At 45.1% G+C, this 23,610-nt stretch overlaps 1 protein-coding gene across 1 annotated transcript in view; it reads left to right on the top strand.

Moving 5' to 3' along the window:
- Positions 1 to 23,610, top strand: part of HPF1 (histone PARylation factor 1) — a gene marked incomplete at its 5' end in the record, with an annotated part of 107,069 nt that overhangs the window by 3,292 nt on the left and 80,167 nt on the right. Inside the window, 2 exons of the mRNA XM_082243991.1 lie at positions 8,187 to 8,352; positions 14,312 to 14,498. Of these exons, the coding sequence (XP_082100117.1) occupies positions 8,187 to 8,352; positions 14,312 to 14,498 (353 nt within the window). The remainder of the gene's footprint in view (positions 1 to 8,186; positions 8,353 to 14,311; positions 14,499 to 23,610) is intronic.

The raw sequence follows: 23,610 nt of genomic DNA, 5'->3' as shown, positions 1-23,610 counted from the left end.
TGGCGGGTGATGATGATATCACAAGGCACACTATTACAGAAATATAGAAAACTGCTATACACTGTCTATAGTGTGCAATGTGACAGGGGGTGTAGGGGTTAACTTGGGTGATCGGGGGTTAAATGTACCTAGCTAGGTGTGTGTGCACGTGCTTTGTGCAGTACTCGCAGTTTGATCCTCTCTTCTCACGATGAAATCCAAAAAGGATTTTGGGAGGGGAGAGTGGACCTTTTCTGCACCTGTGTTTACATTACACAGGCACAGCTAGGTCTGTGATTGGTCAGGACCGATCAGCAGGTCCAGGCCAAAAATCATTGGCCTGAACTTAATCACCGATTGGTTCTGTACCGAATCAGACCATCGGGGGGAGCGCGCCCCAGAGCGGCTGGAGTGAGGAGGGAGCGAGCGTCGTTTATTAATGTGATTCTGCCTGTAGGTGTCGCTTTGCCGAAGTAAATATACAGTGAGCGGTCGGCAAGCGGTTAAAGTAATTCCGAGTTCTAGAAGAACTACCTTCCTTGAAAATTTCCAAGTCAAGGAAAACCATTTTCTCCGTGTTGGTATTCAACGTCAAGGAAATATTATTATGATACAATTTGTCCATAAACATTTGGAGACTGACCAGATCTCCTTTCCAGATAGTAAACAGATCGTCAATATACCTGCGGTAGCAGATGAGTTGCTTAGGGTGTTGATGAAAAACTGTTTCCTCCTCTCAGTGTGCCATGAAAAGATTGGCCACACTGGGGGTGAAACGTGCACCCATTGCAACTCCCATAACCTGTAGGTAAAATTGGTGATCATACCAAAAATAATTCCGGTTTAAAAAGAAATCCAAGAAACTTATTATATATCTTTTATGCTTATTTGGGAAATGGGAACCTGCAAGATCCCATTTAAGAGGATAGGGCTTCCTGATGCACTATAATAGTGTAAAGGCAACTTACATCCGCAGTTACCAGAATACCATCAGAGGAACAAGAAAGACCCTCTAAAATTTGAGTAATGTACTTGGTGTCTCCTAAATAAGCTCTGGTTTCAGATACCAGAGGTTTAAGAAAAAAAAGAAATCACTATATTGCCCCACTCGGGCTGACACAGACCCTATCCCATTCACAATGGATCTCCCTGGTACCGTGTAGCATCCTTATGGATTTTCGGGAGAAAATAAATGATAGTACCACAAGCATTGGGGTCTAGATACAAAGCCTCCTTTTTAATAAGGATTTGTAAATCCTTTCTATTAAATACCGTAATTCTTCTTTAACCACTTCTGGACGGGAAGGATTTGCCCCCTTTATGACCTGGCCATTTGTTTGTGATACGGCATTGCGTTACTTTAATGGAAAGTTGCACGGTCGTGCAACACTGTACCAAAATAAAATTGATGTCCTTTTTTTTCCCCACAAATATTTTTTTTTTTTTTTGGTGGTATTTGATCGCCTGTGCGGCTTTTTTTTTTTTTTCCGTTATAAACCAAAAAAAGAGCGACAATTCTGAAAAAAACAATATTTTTCTCATTCTGCTATATAACATTCCCATTTTTCATACTTTTAGGCTAATTTGTATTCTGCTACATATTTTTGGTAAACAAAAATCTCAATAAGCCTATTTGATTGGTTTGCTCAAAAGTTATTGCGTCTACAAACTAGAGGAAAGATTTGCTATTTTTATTTATTTTTTTTTTACTAGTAATAGCGGCGATCTGCGCTTTTAGCGGGACTGCTAAAACTGCTGGAACTAATATATATATGCATGCATGTATGTATATGGCCCTAGAGAAAACAATGGTGGGCAATGCATATTTTTTATGTCACATGTTTGGACAGCAGTTTTTCAAAAGCAATTTTTGTTGGAAAAAATGCACAAAAACACAATATAATACCCAATTATTTGGTTGGAATTAAAAGATGTTACGTCGAGTAAAAAGATGCCAAACAGGTCATGCTTTAAAATTGCGTCCACCCGTGAAATGGCGCCAAATTAAAATACAAAAAAATCTCTATAGGGTACCGTTTTTAAAAGCCTTTACAGGTTACCAGTTTAGAGTTACACAGGAGGTCTGGGGCTAAAATTATTGCTCTTGCTCTGACGTTTGCTGTGATACCTCACGTGTGGTGCGATCGCCGTTTACATTTGTGAGGGACCTACATGCGCATTCGCATTTACGCATAAGCACGGGTAAACTGAATTTTTTAACACTAACTTTACATTTTCTTTTTATTAACTTTATTGCTATTACAAAGGATGAACAACATCCCTTGTAATAGCACGGGCCGTGGCAGGTGCCCTTTATGAAGAGATCTGGGGTCTATTGGACCACAAATCTCTCCTGGCTTTCAATGGAGCCGAAACACACACAATATAACCTGCGCCCCATTATGAGACACCAGCTGCTAGCTCAAACACTGGAAAATTTGAATAGATAATCCACAAGCAGCGCTAGTACGTAAATAATAAAAGGTAAAAGTTCATCAAAGTTCCACAGGAGTGGTGGTTGTGCAGATAACTGTTGAATTATGTACTCTTTACCCAAGTGCTTTACACGGCACAGACCATCCACCACACACTTGACTCTTACCGACAGGTGAAGATGTAATCAGCAGGAAGTGGTTATCGGACCACTAAACCCCGCTCTCATGGAATAAGACTGGGGACATCCACAATTCAGACCGCCACACCCCACCAAACCTTGGATATCAGTATTCCACATGGGATGATACACAGGAACTATCCGCCTTAAATGTTTAGGTTAGCAACCAACCTTATGCATAGGGGAAATACTAAGAATGTGCCCATAGTGTAGTATGTTAAAACCTTTATTTAATAAAATCAAAGGTCTGCACTCGCCATAGACGAAGGCACAATATGCAGAAAATGTATAAAAACATTAGCTAGACAACGCTCCTCGGTTTCCACCAAAAGGATCGCCGACTTCCGGGTGTGACGCTGGCAAGCTCCTCCCTCCTCCCTGGGAGCAGCTTGCCAGCGTCACCACATCGCACCCGGAAGTCGGGAGGTCGCCATCCTTTTGGTGGAAACTGGGGAGCGTTGCCTATCTGATGTTTTTATACATTTTCTGCATATTGTGCCTTTGTCTATGGCGAGTGCAGACCTTTTTATTAAAGATTTTATTAAATAATGGTTTTAACATACTGCACTATGGACGCATTCTTCTTGGTAATTCCCCTATGCTTGAGGTTGGTTGCTAACCTGAACATTTAAGGCGGATCGTTCCTGTGTATCATCCCATGTGGAATACTGATATCTAAGGATTGGGGGGGTGTGGCGGTCTGAATTGTGGATGACCCCAGTCTTTTATTCCATGAGAGCAGGGTTTAGTGGTCCCATAACCACTTACTGCTGATTACATCTTCACCTGTCGGTAAGAGTCAAGTGTGTGGTGGATTGTCTGTGTCACTTCTCTGCCATGTCAAGCACTTGGGTGAAGAGTACATAATTCAACAGTTATCTGCACAACCACCACTCCTGGCTGATTCCGCTCGGTTAGGATGGCAGCTAGGACCTTGGCTTTGAGCAATTCAGCCAGAAGGAAGTCTCTGACTTAAGACATGGTCAGGAGACTCTTCTTCTAACAGGTGACCAACTCCTTGGCCCGGGGTCACAAGAAGCTCTGTAGCGTACGGCTGACAGAAAAAAGTCGTTTCCAGAAAAGAAAAATAATCCGACTCCTTGAAAGTTTTTTTGAGGGCAGAGGAGTAGACAGCAGGGTCCGCGAGAGGAGGCCAGACCCAAGAAGCATTGGACAGGCCACAAAAGCAGAGATGGGGGCGTCTTGTTTTAACTCTCCTTAACAGCCTGCCAAACTACAATGACTTCTGCTGCAGAGTGGGAAGAATAAGGGCCTTCCTCCCACAGTGGCTGGGTATCACTTCAACCCTTTCATTTTGGATCTAGTGACCAGGGGGCACAGAATTAAATTTGATTCCCAGCCGCCAGAGAGATTGTTAGTCACCAGCCTGCCCAGAGATCGAGTAAAGGCAACTGCCTTGAATCCCCAGTTATGAGACTTGGTAGATCAGAACTTTCTGGTCCGGTTTCCGAGAGCAGGGTAGGGGTTTTTACTCCCATATCTTTGTGATAAAAAGCCCTTGGGGAAATATCGCCTGATATTGAACCGTCGTTCTCTAAATCACTCGATCAAATCCAAACCCTTTCGCATGGAATCAACATCTGCAGGAATCTGCTGTACCCGGGGTGCTTTATGGCAACGCTGGACTTAAAAGATACCTACTTGCACATCCCTATTCACCCACCATATCAAATGTTTTTACGACTAGCAGTAACATTGAGATAGGAGATCTAGCATTTTCAGTTCCAAGTGCTGCGTTGGCCACGTTTTTAAGACCAAAATTAGTTATGATCAATCGCCTACCTGGGCGACCTCCTAGTAGGGGCAGAGTTGTGCCAGAAACTAGAGAGGGCTCTCCAGAGGGTTTAGGAGTTCCTCCAGTCACTAGGTTGAATAGTCAACAAAGAGAAGTCTTCTCTGAAGCCTTTCCAAAGAGTGACATATCTCTGGGTATGAGTTTTCCTCACTGGATCAAAAGATTTTCTTCTGGGGGGAAAAAGTTTCAAAAAAATCAAATGATGGCATCCTTGCAAACGAACCAGTGGGTCTCGCTCAGAGATGTCTGAAAAACCATTGGACTTATGACCTCCTGCTTTCTGGCTGTGCCTTGGGCGCGGTTCCGCCAATGTCCTCTTCAGTTATTCCTTCTAAGGAACTGGGACGGCTCTCCAAGTTCTTTACTTTGGAGGGAATTCATACCTTCAAGTCTAAAGAGAACCCTGTGTGGTGGCGGAGGTTGCCACTTCACCTGACCAGAGGGCTGGAATGGGTCATTCCAATAACTCAGAGATTAACCACGGATGCAAGCTCTTATGGATAGGGAGCCCATTTACAAAATGAGATAGCGCAGGGAGAATGGTCCCAGGTGGAAGCAAGAGCATCATCAAATCAAAGGGAGCTTCTGGTAGTGCAGAGGGCCTGAGAGGTTTTTCATGCAGAGGTTGGCGGCCACCATCTGCAAATTCGACCCGACAATGTTGCAACAGTAGCGTACCTCAACAAATGGGGGTACAAGAAGTCGGACTTTGCAATTCACAGCCCAAAAGATTCTATCTTGGGCCAAGGTGAATCTAGTCTCTATATCAGAACTTCATCTGAAAGGGACTCAGAATTGTTTGGCAGATTGCGTCAGCCGCTACCAGGTGTCTCGGGACAATTGATCCCTCAACCCGGAAATTGTTGCGGAAATTGCCAGCAGGTGGCGTTTCCCAGAGGTGGACCTTTTTGCAGCCCAAACAATCAGCAAAACAAATTCTTTTCCCTGAATCCAGGGGATCAGTCTCTGGGGATCTACGCTTTTGTGAATCCCTGGTCATTCAGCCTCTGCTACGCCTTCCCTCCTATCAGACTAATCCCAGAAGTTTCTTCTGGAAAACACCAATTTGATCCGAATAGCCCCCTTTTGCCCCTAGGGCCATGGTTATCACTCCTGCAAGAATGTAGCCTCGAAACCTTCAGTGACTTTCTCTAGGAGACAGGACCTATTGTCTCAGGGTCCGGTATCTCATCCTCAGGTGGCATCCTTAAACTTCACAGCTTGGTATCGGAAGAGCAGATACTAAGCTCCCAGGGGTTCTCAGACAAGGCTGTCAAGACCCTAGGTAATTCCCGGAAGCCTGTCACAAGAGCTATATACTACAAAATATGGAAGAAATTTAACTCTTGGTTGTCTGAAAATTGATTTTCTCCCGATGTTCCATCTATTCTGGAATTTTTTCAAGAGGATGCCGACAAGGGTCTATCCTTTAGTACTTTAAAAGTTCAGACTGCGGCCATTAGTGTTTTTCCTCCAGTACTCCCCTTTGGAAAAGCTTTATCATAGCAAGGTTTTTCAAGGCAATTGCCAGGTCAAAATCTATGGTTGTCAGAGCATGATCCTTCTTGGGACCTGTCTCTAGTCCTTAAAGCTTTAGTGTCTGTTCCCTTCGAGCCCCTGAGGGATTTTTCAGTAAAATTGCTTACACTGAAAACTGCATTCCTGGTTTCAGTTGCGTCAGCTCTCAGGGTCAGTGAATAGCAGGCGCTCTCAATTAGGGAGACTTTCCTCACAATTTTGGACGATAGAGTGGTAAAAACTGACCTGGGGTTTTTTGCCAAATGTAGCCACTTTCTTTCATAGATCACAGGATATTGTACTACCAACCTTTTCCTAAAAATGAGAAAGAAAGGGATTTTTAGTTTTTTGGATGTCAGAAGGGTTCATCTTGCATACCTAGAGGTTACCCAAACCTTTAGGAAGTCTGGGGCCTTATTTGTTCTTTTTTTCTGGGACACACAAGGGTAATGGAGCCTCTAAGGCCACCAAAGCTAGGTAGATAAAGCAGACAATTGCTGAAGCCTATAGAGTTAGGAATGTTTCTTTGCCATTTGTCAATGCACTAGGGCTGCCACGACACGTCGACGTAGTCGACTACGAAAAATCGGCGACGTGCGTGAAAGGCGTCGACGCGTCAACACGTGATGTCACATGCATACCAAAGATACGGCCGGTTCTTTCAACTTCACTTCCGCTGTGAGTACGAGACTTCTAAAAAGACTTACAATGCAATGCCCTTGATGCCCGTGCACAGTGGAGAACACTGTGCACGAGAGTTGGATTTTTCGGCAAGATGTTTCCGCAGCGCCGCTTTAAGCATTGCCGGCCGGGCCGCTGCATTGATTGGGGCCGCTGCAGGCTGATCCCTCCCACTGTCCCACACAGACGAGATGTCATGCGCCACTCCAGCAGCAGCAGGTGAGCCTGAGGGGTCTCCACTGGGAGGGGGGGCTTACTGTGGGGTCTGTACTAGGTGGGAGGGCTTACTGTGGGGTCTGTACTAGGTGGGAGGGCTTACTGTGGGGTCTGTACTAGGTGGGAGGGCTTACTGTGGGGTCTGTACTTGGTGGGAGGGGGCTTACTGTGGGGTCTGTACTGGGAGGGGGCTTACTGTGGGGTCTGTACTGGGAGGGGGCTTACTGTGGGGTCTGTACTGGGAGGGGGCTTACTGTGGGGTCTGTGCTGGGAGGGGGCTTACTGAGGGGTCTGTGCTGGAAGGGGGCTTACTGAGGGGTCTGTGCTGGAAGGGGGCTTACTGAGGGGTCTGTACTGGGAGGGGGGCTGTATTAATTACAGGATTAATTAGCTATTCAAAAAAACACTCAATTAAGCCAAAAAAAAATAAAATAAAAAAAATCGTTAGATTAGTCGACTAATCGTAAAAATTATCGATAGATTAGTCAACAGACAAATTAATCGTTAGTTGCAGCCCTACAATGCACATTCAAAAAGAGCTTTGTCCACATTCTGGGCTGAAAGGGCTGGAGCCTCACCGGAACAAGTATGTAAGGTGGCCACCTAGTCTAAGTTTTCGTCCTTAATTATTTTTGCCTGGACCTCCTCTGTTCCTAGAAACAGCCCTTCGGTCGAAAGGCTCTCAAGGCAGTGGCCCCTCCCTAACCTGGTCAGTTCTGTCTCATTGTCTCATGGGCTGTCCTGGAAGACGACTTGAGAAAAGCTGAGTTTGACTTACCGGTAACTCCTTTTCTGAGTGTCTTCCAGGACATCCGAATTCCCACCTGGTGAAATCTTGTATTATGCATGTTTTTTTGCAGGGATGTCCTACGGTTCTTGAGAAATACTGAAGGGGGAGGACTAGAGGACTGCCTTGTGGAGTTAACGTGTACTGGTAGGAGTCCTAGGTCTCATAGGTTGTCCTGGAAGACAACTTGAGAAAAAAGGCTAATGTTATCAGCTTTATATTTCATTCAGCACGGCAAAAGCAATTTCTTCTTCCTAAAGACTCTCATAAAAGCTGTTACTGGTAAGTCTAGCTCTGGATGTTTTTATTTTTTTATTATATATATTCCTAACCCTCTGATGTGTCAGGCTTGTTTTTAAGGATCTGTTCAAACCAGCGTACCTGCATTAGTCTGTATAATGTGCGTGTTTTTGTAGTGGTGGATCAATGTGTTAAGACATTGCATGGTTTTTTTCCTTTATCTTCACTTTATTGAAATATCACAATTGCACTTCATGGAAAAAATCTCAGATGATGAAGAGTGTGGTTTACAGTATTCAGGATTGTTTATCTGCATTTGTGTCTTTGGTTTGCAGAATAGTGACACAGTAAAGGAAGATGTCAAGAAGAGACGGTCAGATCAGTCTGATGTACCCACAAGCTTACGACAGGAGGTAGAATGCTTGTATAAGCTTACTATGCCAGAAGATTTCTATACATTCTGGACGTTTTGCACAGAGATTGACCCAAAGACACCCTCTGGTAACAATACGGCCTTTTTTTCTTTCTTTTTTTTTTTGCCTGATTTGTAAAAAAGAAATTTGCCTAAATATTTTAAGTGGAATAAATATTTAATCCTGTACCTTAATTTCTGCAGTCTGGTTTTCTGTTTGTTCAGTTTTTATGGTAAGCGTAAAGGCTCGTGCACACAGGATATTTTTACAGCTGTGGTTAGGGGCGTCTGACGTGTTTTTTTTTTTTTTCTGCCTTCAAATGCCCCTTCATGTTAGCCTATGTGTCCATGCACACACAAAATTTCAGAGTTGTTTAGAGGCATAAGTGTTTTGGGGCAGTAGAAAAACGATAGCCTGTCCATCCAGGAGCAGAGGCTGTTGAGCTGTAAAAAAAAAAAGCTGCTAATTGATGTAACAAGCTTTTAGTATTTTTAGACATTTTTTACATAAGAGGGAGTGTTTTTAATGTAAAAAGGGCCAGAACCCGAACGCCATAAAAAGTGCATAAACACTAGTCAAAAACGTGGCTAAAAACACATTTTTACATCCGCTTTTTCCTGGCGTTTTTCAACAAAAGGAAGTCCTTTGATATGAGATTCACACATTTTTGTTGTAAAGCTGGAAAATGTGCTAAAAATTCCTGGTTTTATGGCATTCCAAACCATATGTGTAAAGGGTATTTAACCTCCATGTAAACAGTTGAATAAATACAGTATCTCACAAAAGTGAGTACACCCCTCACATTTTTGTAAATATTTTATTATAACTTTTCATGTGACAACACTGAAGAAATGACACTTTGCTACAATGTAAAGTAGTATGTGTACGGCTTGTATAACAGTGTACATTTGCTGTCCCCTCAAAATAACTCAATACACAGCCATTAATTTATAAACCACTGGCAACAAAAGTGAGTACACCCCTAAGTGAAAATGTCCAAACTGGGCTCAATTTGCCATTTTCCCTCCCTGGTGTCATGTGACTCGTTAGTGTTACAAGGTCTCAGGTGTGAATGGGGAGCAGGTGTGTTAAATTTGGTGTCATCGCTCTCTCTCTCTCATACTGGTCAATGGAAGTTCAACATGGCACCTCATGGCATCGAACTCTCTGAGCATCTGAAAAAAAGAATTGTTGCTCTACATAAAGATGGCCTAGGCTATAAGAAGATTGCCAAGACCCTGAAACTGAGCTGCAGCACAGTGGCTAAGACCATACAGCGGTTTACCAGGACAGGTTCCACTGAGAACAGGCCTCGCCATGGTCAACCAAAGAAGTTGAGTGCCTGTGCTCAGCGTCCAATCCAGAGGTTGTCTTTGGGAAATACATATGAGTGCTGCCAGCATTGCTGCGGAGGTTGAAGGGGGGGGGGGGGGGGGGTCAGCCTGTCAGGGATCCGACCATATGCTGCACACTACATCAAATTGGTCTGCATGGCTGTTGTCCCAGAAGGAAGCCTCTTTTAAAAGATGATGCACAAGAAAGCCCGCAAACAGTTTGCTGAAGACAGGCAGACTAAGGACTTGGATTACTGGAACCATGTCCTGTGGTCTGATGAGACCAAGATAGATTTATTTGGTTCAGATGGTGTCAAGCGTGTGTGGCGGCAACCAGGTGAGGAGTACAAAGACAAGTGTGTCTTGCCTACAGTCAAACATGGTGGTGGGAGTGTCATGATCTGGGGCTGCCGGCACTTGGGAGCTACAGTTCATTGAGGGAAACATGAATGCCAACATGTACTGTGACATACAGAGGCAGAGCATGATCCTCTCCCTTCGGAGATTGGGCCGCTGGGCAGTATTCCAACATGATGATGACCCCAAACACACCTCCAAGACGACCACTGCCTTGCTAAAGAAGCTGAGGGTAAAGGTGATGGACTGGCCAAGCATGTCTCCAGACCTAAACCCTTTTGAGCATTAGTGGGGCATCCTCAAACAGAAGGTGGAGAAGCGCAAGTTCTCTAAAATCCACCTGCTCCGTGATGTTGTCATGGAGGAGTGGAAGAGGACTTTAGTGGCAACCTGTGAAGCTCTGGTGACCTCCATGCCCAAGAGGGTTAAGGCAGTGCTAGAAAATAATGGTGGCCACACAATATTGACACTTTGGGCCCAATTTGGACATTTTTACTTAGGGTGTACTCCCTTTTGTTGCCAGCGGTTTAGACATTAATGGCTGTGTGTTGAGTTATTTTGAGGGGAGAGCAAATTTACACAGTTGTACAAGCTGTACACTCACTACATTGTAGCAAAGTGTCATTTCTTCAGTGTTGTCACATGAAAAAGTTATTATAAAATATATACAAAAATGTGAGGGATGTACTCACTTTTGTGAGATACTGTATACATGGAGAGTGCAACTTTGTCAAGCTAGGGCATTTTTTTTTTCTTCATATCCTGTTAGAGGATGGTGGCCCAAAGATTTTTGTTGCGCAATTTTTACACCACTTTGCATGTCACGCATAGGGCAGCCCATTCACTTCAGTTGGCTCCCTATGCACATTTGTTGCCCTATTATGGGTGACAAGCTTAGTGTGATTTTTAAATGCACTTTTTGCTGTGTATTTCTATCACATGATAATACAAGGCACTCCTCCATTTATTACACCTAAATGTGCGTTGCGCATTTTGCTGTGTTTTGAAATATTTTATTTTAAGGGCAGAATCGTGCTGATTCTATCCACAGTTTAAAATTGCAGAATGTGATCAGGGCCTAAGACTAGGCTTAGGAGATCTTGTACTGAGGGAAAGTATCTTCTAATAACAGTGTTTCTCAACTCCGGTCCTCAGGGCACACTAACAGGCCAGGTTTGCAAGAAAACTGAAATTCATCACAGGTGATATAATTTGCTGCTCGTGATTGCAGTATTCTAGTCTGCATCTCCCCATAAAATCTGGCCTGTTAGTGTGCCATGAGGACCGGAGTTGAGAAACACTGTCCTAATATAGTCAGCAGTCCTGGGTGATTGCATCCGGATATGGAGTTGGGGAAAGATATATTAAATTGAGACAGTTCAAAAATTAAGTCCTGCCAGATTACTTCATGCTGGCCCCTATTGCCCCCAGGTATAGCTATGTAACACATCAAAAATAAGCGCCTGTACTGTTTCTAAAATCCAGTAAAACACTGTCTCGCCCTGCTCTGCACAAGCTCAATTGTTGCCCATATTTTGGCACTGTGCCAAAAATGTATAGGCCAATCTGCTGACAGCCTAAACAGGGCTTGACAAATTTGCCTGAAATCTAGGAGCCAGCTAAAAAAGTTAGGAGCCAGTTTTTTTTTTTTTTTAGGGTCCATTCACACTAGCGCGACTTGTCAGGCGACTTGGTCGCCTGACAAGTTGCAGTTGGTCGCCTGCCATTGATTAGTACAGGACCCGTTCTAATAGGAGCGACACAAGTCGCTTCGACTTAGAAAAAGGGTCCTGTACTACTTTGGGGCGACCTGGAGGCGACTTGCATTGACTTCACAGGTCGCCCCAGCAAGTCGTGTCGCCCCTGTCTGAACGGGCTCTTAAAACGAACAAACAAGCTTTATTTAGTAAAACGGACACTAAATTTACACATAAATACGACTAGAACCCCACTCTCCTCTATAGCGCAATTGGATGGAAACAGACTGTCTGTCTCTTTCCATCCGATGCCATCTGATCTGATCCACGGGATGGATAGAAAATAGAACCACCATCCGTCTGTTTTTGGCGGACAGGATCAGATGGCTCCATAGAGGAGAATGAAGGGTCCGATCAGGTCAGCCTGAAAAACTGACAGGCGGACCTGATCAGACAGCCCGTGTGAAAGGGGCCTTCGGCTGTGGCACGGTGATGAGGAGAAAAAAAAAAGATATATATAATATATAATTTTTTTAATAATAATTGAAAAAAAAAAAAAAATTTTTTTTAATAATTAAAAAAAAAAGAAAAAAATTATTTATTTTTTTTAAATTTAAAAAATAAATTAATAATAATAACCACACTCCAGGGAGATGAAACCTGTAAAAACTTCCCTCTCATCTGTTCCCATTAACAGGCAGTGGAAACAGTCATTACTACCGGCCACCACAAGAGGGCGCCAGTTCCCTATTGGAAGCCTCATCTCAAGAAGGCCGAAAAGCCGGGGCCTCAATTTTCGGACGGCACGGAAGTCTGTGCACTCGAGGAGGAGGTGGGGGGCGCAAAAGGGACAGGACACCTCCTGCAGGGCACCCCAGGTGCCAGGTCGCTAATTCTAGTCGCAAATGCGACCTGGCGCCCGGGGATTGTCGAGCCCTGAACCTAAAGATTTACTGTTCAGGGGATCTGGGCATGGATCGAGTAGATAAAAGTCGGGCAGTTTGGGGTAGGGACTTCCATAGGATGAGAGAGGTTTGGGAGAAGTCCTAGAGGCGAGCATGGGAGAGGGTGACAAGAACTAGAGGGCAGGATGTATTGGGAGGAACGAAGAGAACACTTTGGTATTTTGAGATGAGGTTAGTGATGTACTGTAGCTGGGGGCCAAGTTGTGAATGGCTTTTTAAGTTTTTTAGTGTTTTGAATTTCAGTTGTTGGGTGATTGGCAAAGAGGAATAGCAGACACTGAGATGTTTGTAAGGTAGATGAGTCTGGCCTATGTAAAGTCAAGCAAATGAGGAGGAAGTTGCAGTAGTCGAGGCGAGAGATGACCAGGGAATGAATTAGCTTTGTGGTGGTGTTGGTTAGGAAAGGGTGTATTTTGGAGATGTTGCAGATGTTGCAAGCATTTATTACCTTGCCTTCTGAAAATGCCAGTAGTCTAGCTATATAATGCTTTCAGTCCTTAAAGCGGAGTTCCACACTTGCCAACTTTTCGGGGGGGGGTACCTATTTTTGACAGGTACCCTTCCTCACTTCTGAAATACGGCGCCGCGTCACAGTCCCTGGGAAGTTCGGCTCCCTCCTCCGCCGCCAAGACATTAGGCATGCGCACTAGGGACCCGCCCGTGAAGCCGCAAAGGCTTCACTGACGGGTTCCCTTACCGGCAATGGCGGCAGCCCCCGACAGCTGACATCGCTGGACTCCAGGACAGGTAAGTGTCCTAATATTAAAAGTCAGCAGCTACAGTATGTGTTTTTAATTTTTGGAGGGGCAGGCGGAATGCCGCTTTAAGATAAGGAAAGAGATAAGATATTTTCAGGGCTTTTCTGATTCCCATGCGGAGTATTGAAGTATTGGTCATATAAACAACTGGAAAACCTAACCTTTTTAGAACAAGGACAGCAGTGGTAGGCTTCCCACTGACCCCATTGATCTTTTTACCTATCTATAAGTGGGTAATTCTTCCCAATGACAAGTATAAGGACTCGTTCTTCCCACTGACATCACACTAATGTATCATGAGTTCTAGATATAGAAATTTGTAACAGGAGTTCCCTGAGACTGGAAAGTCATGTTAAGGCTACGTTTACATCTTGGCGTTGCTATTTACAGGTGTTTTTCAGGTGTTTTTAGGTTGACAAGTGACCAATGCTTAAAACGTCAAAACGCTCAGATGTGAACAGGGCCATTGAAATGAATAGAATTTGTCTTGTTTGGCGTTTTTTGAGCTGATACTGGAGCAGAAAAACGCCCCAAAAAGCCTACATGTGAACTTAGCCTAAGGGTTCCTCTGTGTTGAAAAGGTTGAGAGAGGCTGCTATTTATAGGATATGCTTTCTTCATATTTCATGTCTGAGGTTTACAACCACTTTCAAGCTTACCTAAACCCCTCGCCAAAATATATTGTAGCGTAGCAATCCTTTGAGGTGACTGAAACAAACGCATTGTGTCTGGAATTTGAATACTTTTCTCCCCTATTTTTTTTTTTTTTCCCCCCTTCTTTCCTCTCCTTCTATGTAGTTTGAAATATCACCTGAAAACTATCACTGTAAAGTATCTTCTTGCACAGAGGCAGAACTGACCGTATTAGAATCAAGCCAGCATATTTCCTTTTATTCATTTTTCCTTGTGACTAATGATGCCATTATCTGGTTTCAGATGTTTTGAAGGACACCCTTGGTCTTCAGCTCGTAGGCCCATATGATATTCTTTCTGGTAAACACATATCTAAGAAAAATTCTGATGTGAATTATAACCTGCACTGGAGGTTTTTTTATGATCCTCCAGAATTTCAGACCATTATTGCTGGGGACAGCAGGACACAATTTCACATGGGCTACTACAGGTAAGAAATATAAAAGGCGCTGTCTGCAAAAATTACATTTGAACTTTTTTCAAATTGAACAAATGCATTTTTAAGAATAGAGAAGTCATTAAATATCTTCTTAAGACGATGCACAAGAAAGCCTGCAAACAGTTTGCTGAAGACAAGCAGACAAGGACAGGGATTACTGGAGCCATGTCCTGTGGTCTGATGAGACCAAGATAAATGGTTCAGATGGTGTCAAGCATGTGTGGTAGAAACCAGGTGAGGAGTACAAAGACAAGTGTCTTGCCTACAGTGAAGCATGGTGGTTGGAGCGTCATGGTCTGGGGCTGCGTGAGTGCTGCTGGAACTGGGGAGCTACAGTTCATGGGGTAACCATGAATGCCAACATGTACTGTGACATACTAAAGCAGAGCATAATCCCCTCCCTTCTGAGATTGGGCCTCAGGGCAGTATTCCAACATAACGACCCCAAACACACCTCCACTGCCTTGCTAAAGAAGCTGAGGGTAAAGGCAATGGACTGGCCAAGCATGTCTCCAGACCTAAACCCTATTAAGCATCTGTGGGGCATCCTCAAACAGAAGGTGGAGGAGTGCAAGGTCTCTAACATCCACCAGCTCCGTGATGTCATCAGTCTCTGAAGGGAGGGGATCATGCTCTGCTTCAGTATGTCACAGTACATGTTGGCATTCATGGTTCCCCCAATGAACTGTAGCTCCCCAGTGCCGGCGGCACTCATGCAGCTCCAGACCATTACACTCCCACCACCATGCTTGACTGTAGTCAAGACACACCTGTGTACTCCTCACCTGGTTGCTGCCACACATGCTTGTCACCATCTGAACCAAATAAGTTTTTATCTTGGTCTTATCGGACCACAAGACATGGTTCCAGTAATCCATGTCCGTAGTCTGCTTTTCTTCAGCAAACTGTTTGCAGGCTTTCTTGTGCATCATCTTTAGAAGAGGCTTCCTTCTGGGATGACAGCCATGCAAACCAATTTGATGAAGTGACCGGAGTATGGTCTGAGTACTGCCAGGCTGACCCCACCCCTTCAACCTCTTTGCCTGACCATGGCCAGGCCTTTTCTGAGTGGAGCCTGTCCTGTTAAACCACTGTATGGTCTTGGCCACCGTGCTGCAGCTCAGTTTCAGCGTCCTGGCAATCTTCTTATAGCCTAGGCCATCTTTATGTAGAGCAACCATTCTTCTTTTGTTTCCAATAATTTAGACATTAATGGCTGTGTGTTTGTTATTTTGGGGGACAGCAAATTTACACTGTTATACAAGCTGTACACTCACTACTTTTACATTTTAGCAAAGTGTCATTTCTCCAGTGTTACATGAAAAAATATAAAATATTTACATAAATGTGAGGGGTGTACTCACTTTTGTGAGATGCTCTGTGTGTGTGTGTGTGTGTGTGTATATATACTGTATGTATAGATAGATATCTCTAGCTCTTTAAAATTAAAGATTTTGAGAATCGTGATATTGATTCTAAGCAAAAACAATTGTGATTCTCATTTTTGCCAGAATTGTGCAGTATGTATGTATGTATATATGTATGTATGTAGATAAAAAAAATATAAGTAACAAAATATTGTAAAAGGTAAACTAAATCACACCACAATGCAAATGCTGTATCAACACAAAACTTAAATTGTGCAGTCCATAAACTTGAAAGTCCAAATAAGTGTGACACACAATTTTTCCAATGTTGATCGAAGTGGATACCGGATAATATTACAGAATAAGGGGGGAAAAAAATGGACTTTAAAGGCACCATAATAAAAAACAACGCTTTATTGTTAAGTAGTAAAACCACAAAGATATGTGTCAACCGACCGATAAGGGCGGAGACCATTGATCAGGGGATACAAGTGGTAGGTGAATAGGGAAAACCTTACCACCTGGGTCATACAATACAACATGAAAATACAGAGTTACAATAGGGTAATAAACAAAAAATGAGGACGCTATACGCTGCCAACAAGCAGCACCAAGGTGCAAGCAACGCAGAGCGTCCTATACAATACAAATAGCAGCTTCCAAAAGGAAATAGACTAATAGGTCCAATTGCTCTACATGTTTCGCCTGGTGTTCAGACTTCATCCGGAGCTGTTTGGAATATAGATTCTGTGTAACAGGATACAATAAAATTAATACAATAACATAGCATCAGATAAAGTGACATTGACATCACAAGTTGAGTATGTCCAACTATTTAACATGTATCACCAAATCAAACACTGACAAACAATTGCCAGAATGTTCCCATAAGTTATAATCTAAACTAGTCCAACTGGCATAGAGGAGGGGGAAGGGGATGATGGACTCCCCTCCAGTCATGGTTAGGCTGGATGGACCACAGGCCACTAGACCAGGGGTCTCAAGAGTAGAGGGGTCACTGTGGGGAACAAGGGAGAAAATAGCAAAACGGAAAAAGAAAAATCGTACAAGTAAGGTAACAATACCTACCCATAGGAAGATGTTGCTGGAGCCAACCAGAAGGCACCAGGAGGATAATAAACCATGTAAAGTGATTAGTAATCACGAGGGGTGACCTGCTGAGGCAACTGAAGGAGCACGCACTGCTTGTGGCCAATTAGAAAGATATCAGATAGTCACAGTATAGAGTATGCCTGTGGTGAAGGATAAAATGTCACAGAACCAGTTAGGATAGCAGGTAGCAGCACCTAGGAAGTATAACGCATAGGTGGCTGCACCAAAACATAGGGAGGATGACCAAATAGCAGTACACCCAGGCCAGGAAAATCCCACAGGGACAGATAATACATAAGGCATGCATAAAGCATAAACAGGAGCCAACACCCAGAAAGTTCATAAGCCCTGGTCAGGAGAGTAGAAAAAACAAAATATAGGAGCACCAACACCTAGAAAATAAAGCCAGGGGGGGAAAGGTGCAAAATGTCTAAAGACAGAGGCCGTGAAGACTGGCCAATGTCAGTATTAGAGCCAATACATACTCACCTGTTGCATAAATAACCGGGCATAGGACATAGGGGTAAAGTGGCAGGCAGTTCCTCCAAAAAAAGCGGCTAATAATAGACAGAAACTCAACTAGAACCCTGGATCAGCAGAGCAATTAGAGTAGAAAAGTAGGAATTACCATGCAGCGCGTCCTCCAGGTGCTCCTCGCAAACGCAGATCAGTGACCCCCGGATGGGGAGTGACCACCATAAAGGAGGCTGGACGGCTGCCTCCTTTATAGCTCAATTGTTCCCGGGTCAGTGAGTCACCAGGATGTGACGTCAGTCTGACCCCGGCCGCCCATCCCGCGCACGCGCCAGAGAGCCGTGCGCACAAGGGCAGGATACGCCGGGCTGGCAGGGCGCGGGAGGGGAGGAGCCCGCTGGAGACCCAAAGGTCCAATGGGATCGCATAGCCACATGCAACGCCTCCATTGGAAGCGTCACGTGTGGCTCCCCCTCCCCCCCTTTCCCTTCTGATCTTGTTTCTGTGATTCATATATGGTTTTCCCGACTTGGTGCGTATTCTTTGCGCCTTTACTGTTTTATGGTTCTTTATTATAATGTTGTTCCTTCTCATTGCAGATGCTCCTAGGGTCGGGCTTGTGCAATGGCTGGATTCCTTATCTGTTGATTCTGTGATCCTTTTTTCTGTCTTTATTTATTATCATTTATGGGTCTGGTATTTATCATGATATATTTTGCCTGTATCTGGTCCGGCTGTCATTGAGGGATGCTGAAATGTCCTGGTTTCACTGGGTGGCGCTGCCTCGTTGCCAATGGTCTACTCGAGTACTATTGGGGTTTACTGTGCGGCCTGGGAGCCACACGTGACGCTTCCAATGGAGGCGTTGCATGTGGCTATGCGAGCCCATTGGACCTTTGGGTCTCCAGCGGGCTCCTCCCCTCCCGCGCCCTGCCAGCCCGGCGTATCCTGCTCTTGTGCGCACGGCTGTCTGGCGCATGCGCGGGATGGACGGCCGGGGTCAGACTGACGTCACATCCTGGTGACTCACTGACCCGGGAACAATTGAGCTATAAAGGAGGCAGCCGTCCAGCCTCCTTTATGGTGGTCACTCCCCATCCGGGGGTCACTGATCTGCGTTTGCGAGGAGCACCTGGAGGACTCGCTGCATGGTAATTCCTACTTTTCTACTTTCGTTTTTTCTACTCTCCTGACCAGGGCTTATGAACTTTCTGGGTGTTGGCTCCTGTTTATGCTTTATGCATGCCTTATGTATTATCTGTCCCTGTGGGATTTTCCTGGCCTGGGTGTACTGCTATTTGGTCATCCTCCCTATGTTTTGGTGCAGCCACCTATGCGTTATACTTCCTAGGTGCTGCTACCTGCTATCCTAACTGGTTCTGTGACATTTTATCCTTCACCACAGGCATACTCTATACTGTGACTATCTGATATCTTTCTAATTGGCCACAAGCAGTGCGTGCTCCTTCAGTTGCCTCAGCAGGTCACCCCTCGTGATTACTAATCACTTTACATGGTTTATTATCCTCCTGGTGCCTTCTGGTTGGCTCCAGCAACATCTTCCTATGGGTAGGTATTGTTACCTTACTTGTACGATTTTTCTTTTTCCGTTTTGCTATTTTCTCCCTTGTTCCCCACAGTGACCCCTCTACTCTTGAGACCCCTGGTCTAGTGGCCTGTGGTCCATCCAGCCTAACCATGACTGGAGGGGAGTCCATCATCCCCTTCCCCCTCCTCTATGCCAGTTGGACTAGTTTAGATTATAACTTATGGGAACATTCTGGCAATTGTTTGTCAGTGTTTGATTTGGTTATACATGTTAAATAGTTGGACATACTCAACTTGTGATGTCAATGTCACTTTATCTGATGCTATGTTATTGTATTAATTTTATTGTATTCTGTTACACAGAATCTATATTCCAAACAGCTCCGGATGAAGTCTGAACACCAGGCGAAACATGTAGAGCAATTGGACCTATTAGTCTATTTCCTTTTGGAAGCTGCTATTTGTATTGTATAGGACGCTCTGCGTTGCTTGCACCTTGGTGCTGCTTGTTGGCAGCGTATAGCGTCCTCATTTTTTGTTTATTACCCTATTGTAACTCTGTATTTTCATGTTGTATTGTATGTCCCAGGTGGTAAGGTTTTCCCTATTCACCTACCACTTGTATCCCCTGATCAATGGTCTCCGCCCTTATCGGTCGGTTGACACATATCTTTGTGGTTTTACTACTTATCAACAATAAAGCGTTGTTTTTTATTACGGTGCCTTTTAAAGTCCATTTTTTTTTCCCCTTATTCTGTAATATTGACATTCAGGACGTGGCACATGGTCCTTTATTGCACTACGCCCCTGATTTCTCTATCGCTCATTGACAGACGTAGTCTTCTTGATTCTCAAGAGCTGGGTTATGTTGTCTCCGCAGGAGTAGGACTAGGCAGAATGACAAAACGTTCTGGCTCCACCCTAGGGGGCAGTCCCTGAGGGTATATCCTCCCTCTCTCTGCTACAGGGAATCAGTTTTTTTCTGTCTAGTCAGGAGTAAGGACCTAAGTTCCTTGCTGGGATCTTTTGGTCCTGGCAAGACTTTTTTTCTTTAAGAAAAAGACATTTTTTAGGTAGTTTTCTCCAGTGTTTTTTCCTGTGAGATCTTCAAGCAAAAATGCCGGACTGGGCGACACTTGTGGTCACCCCAGCCGGCCTACGAGCGCGTGCAGACCATGGCATTGCGCTTGGTCGGCCGCGACATATTCAAGTAAGTATGCGGGGCCGGGCGACGGGCTGGATGTTGAAATCCAGTGGTCACCCCGGTTTCTGCCAAAAAGCACGTGCAGACCAGTGCGCTGAGTCGGCCGCGACGGAGTCCCAGTAAAGGGACTGACTTTGCGAGTTAAAAGTCTCGCTTGGACGCCAGGTACCAGAGAGTCGAGGCGTCCACAAACCCCCACCCCGGTGGAGAGGGTATTGTGAAGAGAGGGTGCCTGTCGGTTCGGTATGGTGAGTAAACGTTCCCTTTTTTCCTCATTATGAGGCAGTATATATTATGGGCCCCTCCATATATGGTCAGTATATATCTGATACTTACAAGTCCCCCTTGTAATACAGCATGTGTTTGTGGGAAGTGGACTTGGTTCAAGAGCTAACACTCTACCCAGCAGACTGTAACATTACAGCAGACATAGGAGGTATAATCCTACCTTATGTGCAGTGTATCTCTGTAGATCCATATGTCACCTCTTAGCAGAGTGCAGGTGGATGTGCTGGGAAGACGATATCGGCGGTCCGCCGCCATTTTGCCGTAGACCGAATGCCTGTATGTCCTCAGGTCACGCCGGCCGCCATGTTTTTGGAGTCTTATGTCTCTTCTATGGGGGCGGCCATGTTTTGTGAGCCCAGCTACCTCGTGGAGGGCTGGGAACGCCGGAAGGCGTACACAGGGGGCGGAGCCACGCCTTCTGCCCGGGAAAAAGCAAACAGCTCCTTCCAGTCTGTGTAAGACAGACGCTGACTGCAGTTTGTTGGAAACTGCACTGCATCGGTTGGTGAGCCTTGGGGGTCCCTCTCTCTCTCTCTGGGATCGAGAAGCAGGTACTCTGAGGGGCGCTATTGCGCTAGGGGGAGACACACAAAAAAAAAAAAAAAAAGAAAAGTTTTTTGTTTTTGCTGGCAAAGGTGTCCTGTATTAACATGGACCCTGCCACTCATGTATCTCCTCCGGATCCCCTCGAGGGGTCTGCGGGATCCTCCAGCACCCCATTGACAATTGAATCTTTGTCAGCTATTATGGAAACTTTTGTGTCCCGGGTGGAAGTGGCTTGTCAGGGACAGGGCGCAAGAAAGCGACCCCCGCCTAACCCCTTATTATCTGAAACTTCGGATTCAGACTCTGAGCCTATTTCTGCAGTTACAGGTACTTCATCTGGTATTGGTGTCTCGGGTCCTGTCTCTTCAGACAGTGAGGAGGATGTTTCGGCATCCGCCATAGCCCGAGAGGAAGCGTTGGTAAACGCACTCCATTGTATCTGTTCAAGAGACCTTAAGGTTACAGGGTATTCCATCAGAAATAGCTGAAACTGAGATCCCTTTTGGGACTAAAAAACGCATCAAAGTGGCGAAGGTTTTTCCATTGCCCAAATGTTTTGGCAATCCAATCGAAGAAGAATGGCGTCTGCCAAAACGCACCTTTAATATTTCTAAACGCATTGACAGGCGTTATCCGTTTGAGGAAACCCTGATTAAGAAATGGACAGAACCACCTGTGGTGGATTCACCTATTGCTAGATTGAATAAAGCCACGGTTATTCCTTTAGAAGACGCTCCGTCTTTTAAAGATCCAGTGGATCGCAAGATAGAAGCTATGTCTCGCACCATGTTTTCCTTGATTGGATCCGCTTTCAGACCAATAATTGCTATTGGTCTGGTTTCGCAGGCTGTAACTGAATGGACCAAGTGGTTACGCCGGGACTTAGAAGAAGTCCCTCAGGCGGTATCAGATTTGTTGGAACAAATGATACAGGGGTTACAGTTTGTATGTGATGCGGCATTAGACGCCACTCCATTAATGGCGCGAGCATCAGTCTCAGCAGTGGTTCTCAGGCGTACACTGTGGCTAAAAGGTTGGTTAGCCGACCAAGGTTCCAAAAAAGCATTGGCTAATATCCCCTTTTCAGGAGAGCGTCTATTTGGAGCCAACTTAGATGAGATCATTAAGGATCTCACCGGTGGAAAAAGCACCTTTTTACCGCAAAATTTTAAAGGTAGAGGAACTCGTCAAAGACGAGGGCCTTCTTTTTCTGCTCACAAGAGGTTTTTTCGTCCAGCGGGTGAAAAAACTAAGTCCTCCAAAGCTCCTACAGGAGGCGTCAGGGGTCGTTGGTCGGGCAAGCAAAAGCCCGCCCCCTCCAGACCTGAAGATAAACCATCCAAAGCCTGAAGGTGCGCCCCCACCCGTAACTGGGGTGGGGGGACGTCTTCGCCGGTTCCCGGATCCATGGCTTTCCAGAATCCCGGACAAATGGGTTTGCGAAGTCATAAGGTCAGGGTACAAGATCGAGTTTCGATCTCTCCCACCGGCGCGATTCTTCCCTTCCAATATCCGACTATCCGCAGATCGTTTAGAAGATCTGCGGAGAGCAGTCACAGATTTACTACAACAAGGAGTGGTAGTCCACGTTCCTTGGACAGAACGGTTTCAAGGGTTTTATTCAAACCTGTATACAATACCCAGGAAAGAGGACAAAGTGCGTCCAATTCTGGACTTAAGAGCACTCAATTCTTTCGTCAACATAAGAAGATTCAGAATGGAGTCCATTCGCACGGTAGCAGCCTTCCTGCATCCAGGGGATGTCCTAGCGTCCATAGACATCAAGGACGCCTATCTTCACATTCCCATTTTCGCAGGACATCAGCGTTTTCTACGCTTTTCCGTAGAGGAGAACCACTATCAGTTTGTGGCGTTACCTTTCGGTCTCGCCACGGCTCCGCGGGTCTTCACAAAGGTGTTGGCCCCAATGTTGGCACTTCTGCGCCAAAGAGGTATATCGATTCTAGGTTACCTAGACGATCTTCTGCTTCATGCAGAGTCTCCTCAGACCTTGCTACAAAACATAGAAATTACTATGATTTCTTTACAGGAATTCGGGTGGCTGGTGAACCAGCAAAAGTCATTCCTGGTTTCCACCCAGAGGCTCGAATATCTGGGTCTAATTCTAGACACAGTCAGGACAAGAGTTTTTCTTCCGGTAGGGAAACTCCGAAAGATTCAATCAGCAGTCCAGTTGTTACTGTCCAACAGCTGGTCTTCCCTTCGGACTTGCATGAGGGTTCTGGGGTTGATGGTGGCTTCATTCGAAGCAGTCCCATTTGCCCAGTCCCATACCCGAATTCTTCAGCAAGAGATTCTTCTCAGATGGAATCGGAATCCGGAATCCCTGGACAATCAGATACGATTGAGCAAACAGACCAGAGAGTCTCTGGTTTGGTGGCTTCGGTCTCCAATGCTCAGCCAGGGAAAGTCATTTCTGCCAATATATTGGACGATAGTGACCACGGATGCCAGTCTATCCGGATGGGGAGGAATTCTTGGTCAGTTATCTGTCCAGGGACTTTGGTCCCCGGAAGAATCCAGGTTACCGATAAATGTATTG

Source organism: Pelophylax lessonae, assembly GCF_965119305.1.
Source record: "Pelophylax lessonae genome assembly, chromosome: 1".
NCBI classification, from domain to species: domain Eukaryota; kingdom Metazoa; phylum Chordata; class Amphibia; order Anura; family Ranidae; genus Pelophylax; species Pelophylax lessonae.
This window is presented reverse-complemented; position numbering and strand designations above follow the sequence as displayed.